The following is an 18,638-nucleotide window of genomic DNA, read 5'->3' as shown; positions in this document are numbered from 1 at the left end:
TTGAGAAAGGACTTTGGCAGTTTCCACGTCTCGGAGTCGCTGATGGTGGCTGCTCAGGGCTCTCTGCAGGCTTGGGCTGATGTTACCACATCTGCTGACACTGACAACACAGCTACTGACTGACACTACGGCTTGATTTTTTCTTTTTTTAAATTAAAGTTTAGAGTCTACAGCTTCTAAACATGCCCTACAAATCATAAATGCCTCAGCTAGGGGCAGCTCAGAGGCCATGTATCTGCCCCAGAGCTTTATGTGTTGTTTTAAAATCTCAACAATGATCTTCTGGTGTTTCATTTGGAGATTATTTCCTTTCATCCCAATATTTCTCTCCTAACTCCTCCTAAATTAAATTCAAGTACAAATCTGATCTAAGTTTTGGTATCCTCAGGCCTCCCCAAGTTTATTTTCTGCTGCCATCTTTACTCCTTGCATTCCTTGCACATACATAAACATATATKTTTAGACATATATGCACGTGCACACACATACACCTATATTTAATAATGGTAAGCAAAAGACAGTTGGAGCCCCTGCCAACCAAGTCAAACGTGAGGCCAAAACCTTCACATGCTTGAGAAACACTTGTGGCCTGGAAAGGCCTATCAAAGCAGCTACTTACCTTTGAGAAGAATGTGACCAATGTCATTTGTGTGAAACCACAAATATTTATTTTTAATGAAAAAATACTTAAAGTGTGCCACAGTGTCCATATATTTCATTTGAATAGTAGTACAAAGATATGTATTTCTGAGAAAAAGTCTTAACGCTGTAGAAAATAAATGTGGTTCTTAAGTTATGTCAAAAGAAACCAGTAAAAAAGTAATGTTTTATACACCGGAATAAAATGAAACAGTTAGAGATAATAAATTATAATTACAGTATTTCAAATATTTTCTTCATGCTTTTTCAGCATCAGCTTCTAAATGTGTCATGTATAACAGGCCCTCAGAAGCCAGCCAGTAGTCAGAATGGTCTTTCAATGGAATTGTGGAAAATAGGATATGGATCTGAATAAAGTCCTAGAAAAATGACACCACCGTTTGTTATTTACTGATACACAAACATCAGAACATGGCAGTTTTAGGTTTTTATCTAACATATATTTTGTTAATAGAAATTAATTTAGTTATTGAATTAACTAATCTTTATACTTTAATGAACTAAACAGCAATTATGGTCAGTAACAAGTATGTCACCCAGCACACTGCACAACCGTGCTTACGTGATGCTACACACTGTATTGGCTTTTTATACAGTCAAAGTTAATGAGAATTTGGAATAAATTTAGGCCTAATTAAGCACTGCAAAATGTTTAAAACGATAAAGTGCTTTTAAATACAAATCATTCTTGCTCTTTAGAAACAGGAAAAAATCCAAACATGCACTTAAACCTGAAACCTCCATGCCTTATATACTGCAGTTTAACAGTAAAACATCAGTTTTGTGCCATCTGTTTTAAAATTTCCTGTCCCATCCCTCCCCTTCCCCAGTCAAAAATTCAAATAGCATCTAAATTGGATTTGTCAGGATCTTCTTGGTCATGTTTGTACATGAAGGTGAGAAGGAAGAGAGCAATATCCAGAGATGACCAATAGGCAGTGTGTGACGTGACTGCAGACCAGTATCTGCTCTCCACAAGACCTTCCCTGAGCTCGAAATCGATCCTGTGCTCCAGTTCCACTAGAAATTGAAGAAACAAAAGTGTTACCAGAATTGTATGCTAACAGAAGGAAAAACATCTGCATATTTTTTTTGTCAGCTTTGGCTTCCGATTCTACTTGCTCTATATAGAACGGATATAACATCTCTGTGTTTGCATTTAGCACCACACTCATCTACATTAAAAAAAAGTACATACGTGTATTTCATGCACGTATATTTATCACAAACATGATCTGGGAGTGCTTCTTAGTTCAGAGAAAAACCCTAAAGCTTAGAAAAAGCCTGTGTGCTTTTTAAGCAACTGTTTTCCTTACAGTAACTGTATAAATACATTTATTTATGCTCCTCATGATAACTATATGAAAGTATCCAGCAGATGTTGAGGTACCATAAAGGAATTTTGACTTTCAGAAGATGGATGCTCTGAACTTTCTGAAACAGATAGCTCTCGTGTATCTTCAGTGCCTACGCAACGAGATGAAGCTATGCACAAAATTATAAGCCCTTTCTGAAAATCAGCAGTCCTTACATAGCACTAACTCCYTTGATTTCCAGATTATTCCAAATATATTTCAACAGTTATCCCTCCATTTCAATGACTGTTTTGATCAATACCATATTCAAGCAATTTTCACTGCCTGTTTAACTGGGCCAATGGCTAACCTATTGTTAAGGCACTTCAGCGGTTAGAAAACCTCTACAAAGCAATRGAATAGAAAGGACAAAACTAAAAGCCTGCTTAGCTGCAAAAGCCAAAACCCCATATTGAGTAAAAAATGCAGCCATTTATCAAAGCCAATTTCAAGGAATTTTAATTCTTGGCTCAAAGAGTACATAAATGGAGCATCGCACAAGCGCTGCCTCCGCAGTCACGGCATAGCGGCTCTCCGGGTGTGACAGCCCTTCGTATTTTCATACCGGCATTTCGCTACTTTCCAAATGCAGCAAAGAGAGGGAGAGTCAGAGCCTCTGCATACTGGGAGAGAACCACAGTCATTTCCACTAAGACGCATACATTCAAAACCAGTCACTCTGCAAAAACAACGCTCCCAACAACTCTGTCTCTCTCTGGTTAGATTCCGTTACAGAAGCTTGGGCTGGGAGCCAAATCCCACCACAAGCCATGCAGCCGCCCTCTCAGAAGCAAATACTTGGGCCATAGATTGCATCATTCTGTTTGCAGCCTTGCTGGCCTCAGCTCCACACTCGTTCTGTGGCACAGAGATGAAGTTTTAAAGAGAGAGAGAGAGATGAGGGAGCTGTGTAGAAGGCCTTGAAGCACCAACCGCCCACTGAAAGGACTTCAAGAGTTCTGCAGTATTCGCTGTCATGCCATTGCATTTTCCTTAAGTTTACAATAAAGTCCGTGTCCTCAGTAATGACTCAGGATATCTATTGAAATTAGCAATGATCAAAGGACTGCAACTTATCATGTGAACGCTATCACAAGATACAGTAGTGCTGCTACTTGTGACTGCTTAGATTGCAAAAACCTCGTCTTGCAACAGTGCCAATGAGAACTTTAGAAACTGAGTCAAGCATGAATTGCTGTAAAGGAAGTACCTATGTTTTTCCAAAAAACAACTGCTAGAACTGCACTCTGGGCAGTTCAGATTAGGGCAAGAATAGCCTTTGTTTCCAGTCACGCATGCCTTTAAATATAGATTACTTCAAAATTGCAAATGTGCAAGAAAATTTAAGTYAATCCATTTTATTACAAATGGTAAGTGGGATTCTCTGTGGCAATTATGTTGCTTTCCCTAGTGAGAGTTTAGGAGCTACTGAAATACAAATCTAATTAGCTAAAACTCTGCAAAATACASGCATATTTTAACACACRTATATAARTATATACACATATATATGTATGTGTATGTATACACACAGACACACATATATACAGATACACCTCTTTTAGGAGAAAAATGAAAAAAAGGAGAAGAGGGTCAGTCCTTGGGAAGACCTAAGAAATTCRAAGAGCAGGAACAGATTCAATTTTTATCATTCTAGAGCAACCCAATAAAATTAAATAGGGGTGTATGTTTGTTYGTATGTTATTTCCACCCTCCCCCAGCATACATACGCAGCCCACTAAAGATCTGTTTTCCACAGAGAAGCTAAAAGGCAGAAAGGGTTGCTAAGGTGCAGGACTGGCCACTCACACGTGGGATCGAGAAAGCCTGAGCTGCTGTGCGGGAAAGGCGGTGTTCCCACCATTGTGGCTTTCTTGTCGTCTCCCTCTGCTCCATCCTTCCCCGTCTCAGATGTCTGAGAGATGGTTGTACTAGATCGACCAAATCTTGAGAAAAGCATCCCTCCGAGGCCCTTCCCAATACTCGCGGCKCCTGCATTCAGCACAGAGAAAAAACGAGCATAAGGGCAGCTGAATCAAACCACAAATTAAAGTCACTGTAACACCCATCAATTAGAGCTGAGTGACAGACAAAGGAAAACACTATTCATGCTTTTCTAGGGTGGGAACAGCTTATCTAACTTCAGCGTGTACTTTTTAATTGTAAGGCCAACCTAGTATACAAGCAAAGGTTATAATCTGGAAACTGTAGTTAAGGAAACAAAAATAAATGAGGATACTTTGCACCAAGAAATCTAGTACTTTGAAGGATATGTGGTAACTAGTCTTAACTATTTATGAAAGAGAAGGTAAAAATGTTTTATACTGCTAGTACCTTCTGAATTTAAGAATCCTGTCAGAACACTTAAGGCTCTCCTTTCATCAAGGTCCTTATGTTGGCATAACCCTTACAGAGATTTAGAACTGCTATATCACCCTTGAAAAGGACTAATTTGATTGCTTAGAAATAGGAGTGTAGAAAATCTGTGATGTTTTCTCCTGACTTTGCTGCCACCTCATGGACAACACATTAAAGTTACTATAGTAACACAGGAAAAAGCAGTGCAGCRTGACAGAATCCTGCCTTGAAATACTGCATATTTTTACTTAAGGACTAAGTTAGTTGTACACACATTTAATTATTCTATTGAGAAGATTCCTGGCACCAGGCCGCATGAGATTTGGAAGAAGGCTAAAGACTTTGATTCAACAAAATCTGCAAGTATGTGCTCAACTATGAGCTCCAGTGAAAGTGAATTTAAGGTCCCTTAACTAAAGCTTATTTTGAGTCAGAACACCAAAAGGAACAGACTTCATATTAAAACAGCCTGATTCCCTCATGTAAAATTATGAGTTAAAGGAAACTGTAATACTTACCATATAGACTGAGTTTTCTCCTATTTTACCAGGAAAGGTAACAAACTTTGAAAAAAAGTCTCATGAGATAAAGTGGAAACTATTAAATCACCAGGATGTTATTTCAATAAAGACGACATCAATAAGGCAGCAATGGCATAAACTCACTGATCTACATCCTCTCTCCTCAAGCCTTGACTCCAGGGTAAGTCAACTATCTCTTCTTCAGAGAAATGTTCATTAGTCTAAAACAAGCAATACTTCTACACTGTACAAACACTGAAAAGAACCAGGAATAGCTTACTTACTGTTGCACCTTAAACATCACAYAAGAGAACAGTGATGGTCTCCAAGGAGCTTCTACATAAAAAAGAAAAGGACATAAGGAACAATTACCTAAAATACTTGCTTTGCCTATGTTTGTTATGGACTCCCCATAATGGCGTCGAACCAAGACTGGTGAAGTAGTTGGGCTTGGTACAGTTGAAACACTTTCACTATCAGTAACTGAGGTAGGTTCTTTTGTTGGATTGAGAAAACTTGGCTTCATATGCTCATAAGGTAGAGGATTTGCAGTGTTGTACCAGTGAATCTGGACAGGCGAAATGTTGCTGTAGTGCTTCAGAATTAAAGGTTCTAGTCTATAGGCCTGCAAGAGTAATTTAGAAAAGAAAATGTTGAGTACCAATAATGACTGAAAAATCACATTCCCGTCCCAATACAGAGTGCTCTTCAACCTCAGATCCAAAATATCTGCAACAAGAATAAAGCCTTGACAGAACAAGTGACAGAACAGTGGCATTATGTTCTGGTTCACAGTTATTATCACAGCTTAGAAGATGTTATTACCTTTACTGTTTGTTTGCACATGTGCATTTGCACATTCCTCTGCAACACTTTTACTACATAGTGCTGTCAGCATCCCCAAAACTACTGTCAACAAATGTTTGTTAAAATGTATTGGAAGAACAAACCTTACACACAGCTAAACACATACTGTATGCCACAACAGACAGGGAGGAACTGGCTACACAAACACTTGCTTTGATGAATCTTTGTTAAGCACTGTACAAACCATGAACTGGTAGGGCATCTGTGTGTATTAAAAAAAACACACGCTTTCTATTGATTATTTTTCTTTGTTTACTAAAATATAGGAAAGCATTCTGCACTTTATCTAGAAAAAAGTAAAGCTACGACTTGCAAAATAAGCCAGCTAATTGTAACCTGATCATTCACCCTATGTTTCCAAGGAAAATTTGCCATGTGTTCTACCCTGGAAGTAGCTGGAACTGAACAAAAGCTTGAGATGAGCAGAACCACCATGTTTTGATAGAAGTCTAAAGATATTCAGACTGAAATAGAGTTTAAAAATAGATATCTTCTAAATTACTATTCTATAATAAACATGAAACTCCCAAATCAAGATCCCATCAAAGAAGTTGCCAAGGCCCAAGGCTGCAAGGACAGAGCAAAGCTATAATCAACACTTCCCTCCCAAGTACGATCTCACATGCCAGTGATCTGCTACTCAGAACTCCTGGGGAAAACAATAGTGTCTTTTTTAAAACAAACAAATAAACAAACAAACAAAAAAAAAAACACAGCACCTTGTAAACCGGTTGTGAAGTTTAACAGCATCTTTGGACAGAAGATGTTTTATAGAAGTCAGTAAGTTAAACAGGAGTTGGAACTTGACTGAGAATAATTATTTACTGAGAAGGGTCATTTCATCTGTTTTTGCAAAAAATGCGTAACCTTATGCTTATTAACATGAAAAGAGAAACAAAGTGTAAGATATTTAAGGCACTGATTTATAAAAGCTGTTATTCTACAGTAATAAAACTCAAGATATTCTACAATAATCATTAACAAATGGTCACGTGCTGGAATATATGTGTGTTGATCCACATGCTTTGATGACTACACATATTATCAAACAGCTGATGTTTAAAAATACTCAAGGTAAAAGCTTGCAACTGCAATTAGAACTCACCACTGGATCTGTTGGATGAAAAATGTTTAGTAAGCGGTTACAAATCGTTTTAGGCAGAATATGATCTTGACTACCGCTGTTTCCTGGACGGATGCCACGCAATGCCAAAAACACTGCTAATGGAGATCCCATACAGAAGAAATTCTCAACCTAAGGAAAGATTTCATGCATGTTAATAAGGAAGAAAATAATGCTTTCTAACATGGCTGGATTTGATTTCTTTCTGTTTCAACTGAGGGACACRTATAGTATTAGTGAGTCAGAACAGGGAAGACGGCTGTAACATACATATCCTATAACACAACAGGTTAAGTTCCCCACTCTGCTTTGCTGCGAGAAGAGAGCCACACATTGTGGTGCTACATAGTCGGAAAACTGAAAAACAAGTTGGATATTTGCACTGAAAGAGGTCTAGAGTGAGAGTTGGAGTGAGAAGAATTTGGAGGACACTAAGGAAACATGAGTTTCACAAGATTGTAAGTCTGTTTTCTAATGAAACATTAATCTTTCCCTAGCCAAGTACTCCACAGCTCATTCTGCTGCACATACCATCAAGGAAGCAGAAATGCAAGCTACACTGAGTATTAAAGACAACCTAAAGAATATTTATAGTCATCACACACACACATACAGGCTGGTGTTATGTACAACCTCTTGAAAACATCTAGTGTAGTGTTAAGTGAATAAAATGGTGCTTGCCAGAAGTGCCACCACAAACATCAGCCATCGCTACCCGTGAACAGGTACAGCACAATCAGCGTTTCTGCAGACTACTCTCATGCTGTCCAAAGCTACCGTGACTTTGCTCTAGAAGGACTGCCTCTGACACCGAGAGGCAAGTTGAGTAAACCTGGACRGCAACCACTAACCCGTCTGACAAAGGTCACTGAACATGCATCAGTGGTAACGACTTTTGGTCACTACCAACCTGGGCCAGGATTCAACAGTGACCTAGAGGTGAATGGCTTCGTATCCCATTACCAATCCTCAGACATCGTCTCCTAGAAACATCAAATGTAAAACTCTGTAGTCAAAAATATTTTYGTAAGTCAAAGTTACTTTTTAACCTTTAGAATATTTTCTTATATGAAAAATTAGTTTTACTGTTATCAGAGCTTTGCTACAACTTTCCCAATAGCAGAGCCCAGTTTGCAGGGCACTACAGCTGAGCAACTATTAGTGCACTACAACTTAATCAACACAAGCAAATGCTGCATTCTTGCTAAGTGCACATGAAGAATGCTTGGATTCCCAAGTGCCTTTGCTGTATGTCAGCACATGGAGTGAGGGGGTGGAAATAATGGTCCAGTTCATCTATCAGATTCCAGCAGGGCACAAAACATTCTTCCTCCTCTTACTTGGCATTGGTATCCCACTTTTTTTTTTCCTCCAAAAGAATGTTTGAGTCTCATTTCAATGAAAAAAAAATAGGTCTTCAGCAAATCCATTCAATGTTGCATGCTACAAAGTGCTGCTCTTTGCCATCTGTATTGTTACTCCAGTCTAGCTCAAAGAAGCTCTTCTTTCTCATAATTAAGCTTTACACAGACCCTTACATTTTTGCCATTTGGATAAAAAGTTTTCTCATCTTCAGACACAACAGAAACAGATATTCACAGTGTAATCCTTTACACTGAATATGTAACCTTTCACCCTGTCCATCTGATATGCCTGTATTCAGTGTTTGGAGTTATGGTCTTTCTCCTTCAGAAAGGAGGCAGTAGGCACTGTGTCTGCCAGCTTATACTTGCAGACAGATACTCAAAAGACATATTCATAAATTCACTTTAGGCAAGTGCAGACTAGGCAGAAATCTCAAAAGGTAAATAGAGTCAATGGTTACAAGATGCAYGGCTTTTGTTCCATTACATCTATTGATAGACACAAGATGAACAATGTCCACAGACAGACACTTTCTTGCTGGAGTGCAGTGATCTTTGTTATATCTTTTTGTACACACACTAGCCTTTCAACATCATCTTCCAGCTCTGAATATGCCTACAAAGACAAAGTATACCTATAGCAGGGTACTGTAAGGGGTGGCTGATACCAAAGCACTGTATATTAAATATTAAAATTAAGTTCTCCAAAAATAATCCTTTAAATTGTAGCCATTAGACTGTCAGCATTATTGCAAAGTGGCTGAATAGAAGACTGCCATGTGATGAAACCTACTGGGAACAGAGGACTAAAATCTTCTGGAAATACATTTATTAATTTTGTTGTTTCTCCCTGAAGCACGAGCGGGGAACCTCACATATATTTCTGTAAAAGTTTAACAGCAGCAGAGAAGCAATTTTTCAGAACATGACCTTCAGGATAGCACTTTTCTCCTGGTTATGTTTCATAAACAAAAGGCATAGTGAATTCATTTGTATTTTAAGCAGAAGCTGAACCAAATATTCAATTCAACTTAGAACTCTGCAGTTCTTCAAGAACCAMAACAATAGCTGAATGAATACAAGTGGGACAATGCACCTCTTTCGTGCATAGGGAAGGATGGGGAAATAAATGCACATGTTTAGCAGTAATGTTAAAATGGAAGACCCAGAGAGTGACTACAGTTTATGCATCTGTGCTGCCTTTCAGCCTGGAGAATCCCAAATATCCTSCCAGAACGAGGAAATGCAGCCTCCCACGTGGTAGCTTCTACCTGATCCCACACTCAGGAACGTCCTGCAACCCTAGGAAGGGTAACGGAGGAGACTTACATCAGTATTACATGGGGAASTTAACTAGGCAGTTTTATATTGAACTACTATGGCACACGGCTGTATTCAGTTTAAAGAYTGCCTCCTTTCAGATAAGGCTGCACATCAGCATCCCACCAAGTTTTCATAATTCTTCTGCATGTGGTAAATCACTAGTATCTTATAAATTTTGACATTTGTTATCAGCGTTGACATCCCTGTCAGATGCTGCTACATAGAAAACACAAGGTCAATTATAAGCTGGAGCTTCTTCCAGAAGAGTTCACCTGTGGTTACAGAAAAAGCGCTAAGGAACCCCAGAAGTATTTTAACATATCACAAAGTCCAAATTTAAACCAATTTCCACCTCAGTACCATGGAGCAACTGAGATAAGCCTTGCCCTGCCCTTTCCTACCATGAATGAAGATCAACCTACCACACTGCTATTTTCAGGAACCACAGAGAGGTTGGTATCTTACCCTTCCCCATGTTTTCATGCTCTTCATCCCCTTTAGTTTTCAATTCCTATTGCTCTTATATAACTGGTGGGGAGAAGGCTGTCTATCTAAGCTTTACATTTACAATGGGGTGTTGGTTTTGTTTTTAACCTGCACAGCTCCTAATGACTTYGCAGCTGTAGAAGCAGGGGAGTGAGCCATAAAGATACCTAGCCCTCCAGTTCTCATTTTGGTGGTCTGTCTAATACGTTAAGAGCACAAGACACTCCAAATCTTCATTTGTTTTCTCCCAAAAGGTTGAGTCAGTTCTACGGATCACTTCTTAAGCTATTAATCACCAGTCATGTCAGCTGCCGTAGTTTTTCTTGCACTTGTCTTGCCAAAAGCTACCTCTGTTCTTGCTCAACATCAAGCAAATTCCTTCTTGTTTAATGTACACTAGTGACTTTCCCTCATCCTAGGAAGCTGAATATATTCAGTCCAAAAAAAGAGGTAACACCCTGACAGTGACCAGCCCTTTTCTGTACAAGTCCATTTGGTTGTGTAGCACAGCCTAGAAAGATCAGYGACCAAATACCCAAGTCTCCTGCATATCATAGACCAAAGTAATTTGCGGATCAGACACTTGTAGTGAACAGCAGCTTGTGATCAAACTGGAGCCCTGGCCCACCATGAAGAGCCAAGATGCTGGTATTTGGTACCTACAAAGCAGTTAATTCTCTCGCAGTCCTCAAAAAGCTGGACTGTCTTGCTGATGAGAAATCCTCTCTCAGTAACATCCCGTTGAACTCTTGCCCTGGGAGAAGCACCCTGCAGCCAYATTCATGGAAAGCCTCCTTTTTCCTCTTGAACTCTGTCACAGGCATGGTACTCAAACAATAAGTTCCTAGTATAAAACTTCACACAAATGAGGYGTCTTTCTTTCAGAATGGGGAATTCAAAAAAAGATGTAGAGCAATGGAAAATTACCTAGCAGTAATTTGGGTTGATATAGCCCTCTTTTCTTCCTCATCTCTCTTCTCTTCCTGCTCACTCTAAATTTTTTTTTTCCTGAAAATTTGCAGTTTGAGCACAACTGAGTGAAAATAATCTTTGCACAGAGCTGGAGGAGTATTAGCCTGACTCCAGCTTCCTTGATGTTAGCGGTAATAGCACAATATATGCTTTTAAGTAGCCATGAAAAACAGAAGGCTATGACAAATTGAATTATGGTTAGTTTTCTCTTTTCTACGGCTCATGATTGACCTTGGCTTCTAGAAGTCCTTCTGAATTCAGAAGGACAGAAAAATAGCAAGTTAAGAAACAATAATCTATTTTCTTCTTATCTATACTTGTCATACTTTTATGGTTTAATATTTCAGGATATACTAGAACAACTAGAAAGTGTTGCACATCCCACCAAGGAGCTAGAAAAATCCACTTCCCAATGGTATGAAATTCTAGCAATTTATACAGCCAATTAGCAATCAAGCTATTTCATGAAACTACAAGTAACTTGTGCTAACTCTCAGACCAGAGTAATCTGGAAGGAAAATACACTGTTGGAGGAAATTCAATCAGATTTGAAGCTGCTCAGAGGTGTGGCGTGTTAGAAGCAGTTCCCAAGAAAAATGATTAGTAGACAAAGTAGAAGTGAAATTGTTTAAGCTGCATGATTAGTGCAATTTATCAAAATGATTTTTATGATCACATATGGCTGTGTACACTATACTAACAATTTACATACATGTTTATATTTTGTATTTATTACATATATATTTGTAATAATGACATATGAATATAGTAACATGTTCACACAGACACACACACACCAATCAATGAATTAGAATTATTTAATCAAGATTATCTCTAGGGAAATAGAAAAAAATGTAATTACAATACCTCATACTGTAGGTATATTTTTAAAGCAAGTAGAACATATAGTAAAAACCTCTCAGACATGCATACCTTAAATTTTAAGACAGGTGTTTTTGATACGGTGGATGCCTTTAACTCATGTAACCTCTCTTCTATCTCTCTCAACCTAGAAAAGAARGAAATCTTTCTGAGATGCAGCACAAAATGTAGAATTAACCTCTCTGATCCAAACAGGCAGAGACAGTTTTGTAGTGTCTGTTAGGAAAAGAGAGCCATGGCATCAGTATTTCCTGAGGCAGCCCGATTTATTAAGAAACGATGCATATGAAACCCTGTTTTCTCTGACCGAGGAAGGAGTCAAACAAGAGGTGACAGTTCCTTTGTTCACCACTCCAGGCATCTTCCCATCCTCTCTCCTTAGGAGCATGTGTCTCTTTTCTGCTTCCTTGGTAATTTTGGTGCTTCATGCAACCAAGTCACCTGTTTTGTTACCAGACCAACAGGAAAATCGGTACTCCAGTCATTTGGGAGCTCTGTATTGTGGCGGAGCAACACACCCCTTTCAATGTCATTAACAAAAACTTGTTTACTTGTTCTTCTTTTTACCTTGAATAAAAAAGCAGCTACAATATAAAGTACTTGCAGTGAACCAGTACAACTATCTAATCCCAACACTAGAGCACCTGGACCTAGAGATCCCAAAAAGCATTTTACAAATAAACATGTTAAGCTTAACTTCTGCCATCTTGATTAGCAAAAAACAAATCAGGAGCTTCAGCATTCTGAAAAGTAAGCACTTTCAGAAAAGTATGTTTCAAGTGAATGTGATTCAGTCTTAAAAAAAAAGAAAGTGTCAACTCTTGTCAAATATTGTCAAAGGGTTCCAACACAAACTCACATGCTATATGAATATTATTCTACAACATAAACACGCTGTCACACACTGCACAAGTGTAAATATTTTCAGAAATCTAGTATGAATGCTAACATTAAAGAAGTAGAAATCCAGAAGTTACAGAGTGTTAGTAGCATATGTTCTACAGTTTCAGATTGACTTACACTAAGATGGTTAATGAACAAGAGAACCACCCTGTTTATACACAAGTGCCCATGTCAAATGCTATTTAGATTACTGTTGGATCAAGTCTGAAACACTTTGGTGAACRCCTATAGAATGGGAGCAGGAGAGTGAAAATGGTAAATTTTCAGCGGTCACATGCTAGTCACATACCTAAAGGGTCATCTCACTACTGGGCAACTTCACTTGGTCTCTTACTTATCTTCTCTCAGGAAGGTTGCACTTTATCCAGCCTTGTGGCTGACAGATGTCCTGTACCAATCACTAATTACATGCAGAGGAGAACTATGATCACAATTTATCCTCMCTTTCCACTGGAAAGATTCAAGTTGTAGCTACTATTTTCATATTCCCCATCTATGGATTTCTTATAGCACCTCAATAGCCAGGTTAAAGCAGGGAAGTCACCTTAACACTGAGGAGTCATCACCATGATCTGCAAGGTCTTCTAACATTGAGAATCTCTACTAACACTGAGAATCCCTGCCAATCCCTGAAAGCCACTGAAACTATGATCTTATTTACCACAACACACAGTGGTACCTCATGCTTAAAACAGTATTAATATTTCTAGATGGCAGAAAGTAGAATGGGTAAGTGATCCACAGCAGAATAATCCCCATAAACCACTAAGCTGCAATTGCAACATCTGTATCCAGCTGGTAGAGCTCAAATTCCAGGTTGATCCTAGGAGAAAACCTTTCACTCCTGTCCAGAAACTCAGCAAATGCACTGCTCAGTAACATTGCCCTTTGCCCACCTGTGAGCTACTTCGCTGTGYGTGTGTGTTTTCCTCAAGGATCTTAGGGGCTAATGGCCTGATTGTCTATCCTTCTTCCTGGCTAGAAGTGGCTCCCAGGGTAGCTGAGCAGTGAGCTGCACTGCTCTGCTCTGGTACAGTACACAAGATGTGTTCTATTAGCAACACCATCTCCCTTTGCCTGCTTAGTCCTGCCTTTGGCCTTTACCRTTGCCATTCAGCACCAACAGAAAAACATCTGCCACAGAAGAAGATAGCAGTCACGGTGGATTCTGGAAACGCCCAAAGGACACCATCTTGGGACGTGTTTTCTTCCTTAACAAGAAATGGGGAAATGGATACATTACCGTTGTTTAGTTATATAAAGTTCTTCAAGCAAACGTTGCTCCTCATAGCTCATCCAACGGTCTTCAAGTTCTTCCTCCTCTTTCTGCAGCAGCTGTTCGTAAAGCCGGACAGGGTTCCAGCCAGTCATTATGTCATAGGTGATCACACAGCCCAGTGAGTGGGACACAATGGAGACTTTCCCTCCTTTCTCCTCAAACTCTGGATTCCGAGAGCAGAAGAGGGTGTATAGTCGGTTTAGCTCTTGCTGCAGCCCTTTGACAAGCTGTTTTAAGGGGGGAAAGAAAGAAGGTTTTACGTTAACATCTTACACTTCTGTTCATGTCACATGTCTTTGCCTACTACATAGGCCAGCTTCTCAAACACACATCTAGGACAAGCATGATCTTCTAGTTTACATAGGTTTAGAAGACAAGCAAAATCTTAGGGTCAACTCAACTCTGCTGTCTTTAGAACAGCCCTCCAATTTCTCACCTATAAAATAAAACAAATGAATTTTGGCTTGAGGGACATTGACTTCTTTACAACAGCAACTGCATAGTTGACTGTTCCTACTCCAGTGGTCCATCCCTTCCATTCAGGCCCAGCAGGAACCACTGAGCAGGGCATGTGATAACCACATGCCCTAGACCAATGTATTACACAGCCCAAGACATTAAAGGCATTACACTGAAATAAATATATTATTAAAATTTATTAATATTATTTTTATATTATTATTTATTAATATTTTAATATATTATAAAAATAACAGCTACTTAAAGTACTTAACAGCATCCTCTGAGATGAGCAATAGGGAGGTACTCTGTTTTCACCAAAAGTCCATTAGTGCAACAGTGACTACTAACACACCTGGATCTCCCTTATTGCTCATTTCTCCCCTAGTTTCTATACCTTTTTGCAGCAGTGCATTTTTCTCCTATGTCAGAAGTTCGGCTCCCCTTTTAACCCAAGAACACTGGAAGAAGAAGGGGCATTAGCCTGGACCACATGTGATCTGGAATCAACTCACATCTCCGCCACAAAACTTTGCATGTAACCCTAGAAAAGTTGTGCTCTCCCTTCTCCAACTATGAAAACAAGGTAACAGCATTCCTACCTCTCTGTAGGGAAATAGGAAGATATATCCATCAAAATAAGGTCAGATACTACAGTGACAGACTAAGGGAGTCTGGGAAAATATCCTCAAATTGCTTTTGGATCTTTGTAAAACATACTTGAACCCATCATAACCTTCATTATTCTGCTCACAACTCAGCTACAAAGGGAACAAGGGTTCTGTCTTATTTCTTCTCCTACTATAATGCACCTACTGTAATTTTTCTACAGGAATCACATTGAAATAATGCCACTGAAATATAAAGCTTTATCTTAGACAGAAGGAAGATATACAAAAAGAAAAGGTAAAAATAAGATAGGAAGAGCTAGGATTTGAACATTTGATATGTTCGTTAAAAGTTGAGTTAAAAATGAAACGCTAAGRAGAAGAACATTTTTGCTTGTGGGTTTCTAGATTTTTTGGATGCATGGAACAGGAATGCGACAGTATTCTGGCACAGCAAGTAAATCCTGTAGTATTACTGAGATAACTATATATTGATTCAATGTTAATTGAAATCCCCAGAGGTATATTTGCTTCAAATCCAGCACTAAGGCACACATGCGTGAAAATGTTAAGATTCATAGGAAAAGCTTATTTAGAGAGAAATATTAAAAGGTATGAAATTAGAGAATGAGACAATAAAAATAAGATAGCTCTGCTTGTGAGACTCAACATGGTAACTGAGCAATGCTTCCAGGCTGTAGCATAGAGGAGGATAAACATAAAATTGCAAATCATTCCCTTGTTAGCCACAGGAAATTAATGCTGCAGAACTTGCAATTTGAACATGATTTTTCAAGTGCCTGACTCATTACTGAATATAAATATGAATGGCAATAGGGCTGCCAGCGGTTGATACACATTTTACTGAGACAGAAACCACACAACAAACGCCGTGCCTCAAAGCGCCGTGGAACGATCAACAAAGACTTGCAGCAGCGCAGGAAAACAAGAACCATCGTTCCCACGTCTGATTCTCGTTGGCTGTGATGCTGCCTGCTCCTGCGTCTGGTCTATGCAGACTCTGGGCTCTACTTTCACACATGAACAAACAGGCAGAGGTCTAGCAGGAGTCAGAGTTGGAAAGAGAAATCAGAATTAGATTTGTCTGACTTTTTTTTTTCCTATTTAAAAAGGTTTTGAATAAAAAACAGAATAAAAAACCCCAGAGATCTGTTGAAATCAAAGTGTTYTGGGATACCTGGAAGGAGCTCAGTGAAACAAGGGAGCACGCTTGCTCTCCTGCGGTTTGGCCACCTAACCCTGTAGGTATCCCCAGGGCTGTCGACGAACATCGTCCCGCAGTCCAGGACCGCGGCACAGCGCCCCGTGCCTGGACTCCTGGCCGCACAGCGGGGCCAGCTCCAGTTCCCACTGCGCAAAAACTATCGCTCCCAGCGTACTGACCGTCTTGCTCAACAGTCCTGTACCCTATTCTCCAGTACCCTACTCCTCCACAGCCCATTTCCTCGGAAAAACAGAGATCTTCCAGGAAGAATGAGATTATGTCAGCCTCCCCCAYTGCTCGTAGGCACAAAGCGGATAAGCAACCTTCAGGCATTTACGGCATTTCATTACAAAGGTCTTGCTCTCTCTCAGTTTAGGGGCATAAATCACACCGAGAAAGTCCAACCACAGTTTTAACTGACTTGCTTCTTAAAAACACAGAGTTATGGAGGAGTTATGCAAAAGCACGGACAGCAAGAAGAAACTGCTTGAATTTCCAAATAACTGCGTATTCAGAAGTTTGGGGACCAGATCATAAGCTTTTAAAATCAACCAGATCCCCGAGATTGTTTCTAAATCCCAAATCACTGATTACCTAGTTTAGTTGTACAGTAGAAGGTTTTGCTGTAGTAAGGCCTCCAGATTTTCAGGTGCCATTAATGGTCTGCTTTGCCACTATGGCAACCCCCCCCCCCCCAAAATCTCCAATTTCAGTGGCTGCTTAAAAATATTCTCATCTTGCCAGTAGTTCTGTATCAGTACTCAGATAATATAATTGAACCTTTTGGTATTTAGTAAGGGTGGGGGGGAAAAAAAGGAAAAACAGCTTCTTAGCTAAAAAATGATTTAGTTCAGCAGTATAGGAAGTTAAAAAAAATATTTAACTGTGATTTACTTGCTCACTTTTCATAAATTTACAATATCCTGACCTGCAAAAGAACAGCCTGGTTTGAAAAAGGCTTTAGCCCCAGAAGTGTAATTTAAAGTACTTTTAAATCTATTTTGTCATTATATCCTGATCTATATCCTAACTCCCCATAGAATCACAGAATGGTAAGGTTGGAAGGGACCTCTGGAGGTCATCTAGCCCAGCCCTCAGCGTAGCCCATACAGGGATTGAACCCGCAACATTGGCATTAGCAGTACCACACTCTAACCAACTGAGCTAAACCTGCCCCTAATATATAGGTACCTTCTGTAAATATCAATCTTCTACATATTTGTTAAAAATTGATTATTTTTTTTAAATAAAATTTATCAAGAAAAATGTAATTACCTACAAAATTCTTTCATATTACATCATTGTAATTGAAGTCAACTTCTTAAGAACTGTTTTTTTTTCTATTCCCAGTCTGTGCTTTTGCTCTTTCTAGAGGATTTATGGGAGTCTGCTAACTTTAAGAAAAACAACAAAGCAGCAGCAACACCTCCCTCACCTCCAAAAATACTCACAAAATCCCTGAGCTGCTGCTTTATGGTATGTATCTTGATATACTTTATCCTAAGGGTGTAAGCACAAACCTGGGCAAAGGGTGCATCATCCCGAGACTGGTCTCATGCTGGTTGACAGTTTCCCCTGCTCTCATCTGCTACAGCTAGAACAAATCAATTCCCAATAATAAAGTCTTTTTCCCTCACTAATTTCCCCTTTGTTACTGCAAACTCCAAGCCTTACTGCTTGYGGGTCCATGCAATCTATTGTGTGTTTAGGAAATACCTGCTAGTTTTGCCCCAAAACAGGAAGGTGGGAACATGGGGGTAGGGGAGAACTGGTGTAATGCAACATGAACAGACCCCTGTTTCTCCTTCTCCTCTTGTCTCCCTGCTCCTTAGTTCCCTTCTCATTTTGGGGACAGGTGAGATGGATTATTCACAAAGAGCCATTTCTCCAGCCATTGTGCCAATGCTGTTCTTTGGCACTCCCCCAAAGGAGGGCTTTTGGTAAGATTTTCTTTCCAGAGAAAGACTATTTTCCTCGATTTTTTTCTCAACCAATACTATCATTTCCTAAGGCTTCTCCCACAGACTAAACAAGCTCAAATATTTCACAAAAGAGTAAATGTGGTAGGAATCAACTGAGCGATTCTTTCCAAGCAGCTGCTCCCACAATCCATGTTTCCTGCTCTGCCTGCTAATCTGCTGGCTGCTAAGCTTGGCTTGGCTCCCCTCAGCTCTTCCAGGATGGACCAGTGAAATGCATCCCACTTACAGCTCCGCTACTGAAGGGTTTGAAAAATGGTAACAAATGGAGCAT

At 39.5% G+C, this 18,638-nt stretch overlaps 1 protein-coding gene across 1 annotated transcript in view; it reads right to left on the bottom strand.

Moving 5' to 3' along the window:
* Window positions 1-686: 686 nt before the first annotated feature.
* DDHD1 (DDHD domain containing 1) overlaps window positions 687-18,638 on the bottom strand; it is a gene marked incomplete at its 5' end in the record, with an annotated part of 64,968 nt that continues 47,016 nt past the window's right edge. Inside the window, 6 exons of the mRNA XM_085315004.1 lie at window positions 687-1,680; window positions 3,825-4,007; window positions 5,267-5,519; window positions 6,867-7,016; window positions 11,963-12,038; window positions 14,058-14,320. Coding sequence (XP_085171130.1) covers window positions 1,499-1,680; window positions 3,825-4,007; window positions 5,267-5,519; window positions 6,867-7,016; window positions 11,963-12,038; window positions 14,058-14,320 — 1,107 coding nt within the window. The remainder of the gene's footprint in view (window positions 1,681-3,824; window positions 4,008-5,266; window positions 5,520-6,866; window positions 7,017-11,962; window positions 12,039-14,057; window positions 14,321-18,638) is intronic.

Source organism: Rhea americana, unplaced genomic scaffold (genome assembly GCF_003343005.1).
Source record: "Rhea americana isolate MKP2758 unplaced genomic scaffold, rheAme1 scaffold_42, whole genome shotgun sequence".
Lineage (NCBI taxonomy): Eukaryota > Metazoa > Chordata > Aves > Rheiformes > Rheidae > Rhea > Rhea americana.
The sequence above is the reverse complement of the archived record's forward strand: the minus strand, read 5'-3'. Positions and strand labels throughout refer to the sequence as shown.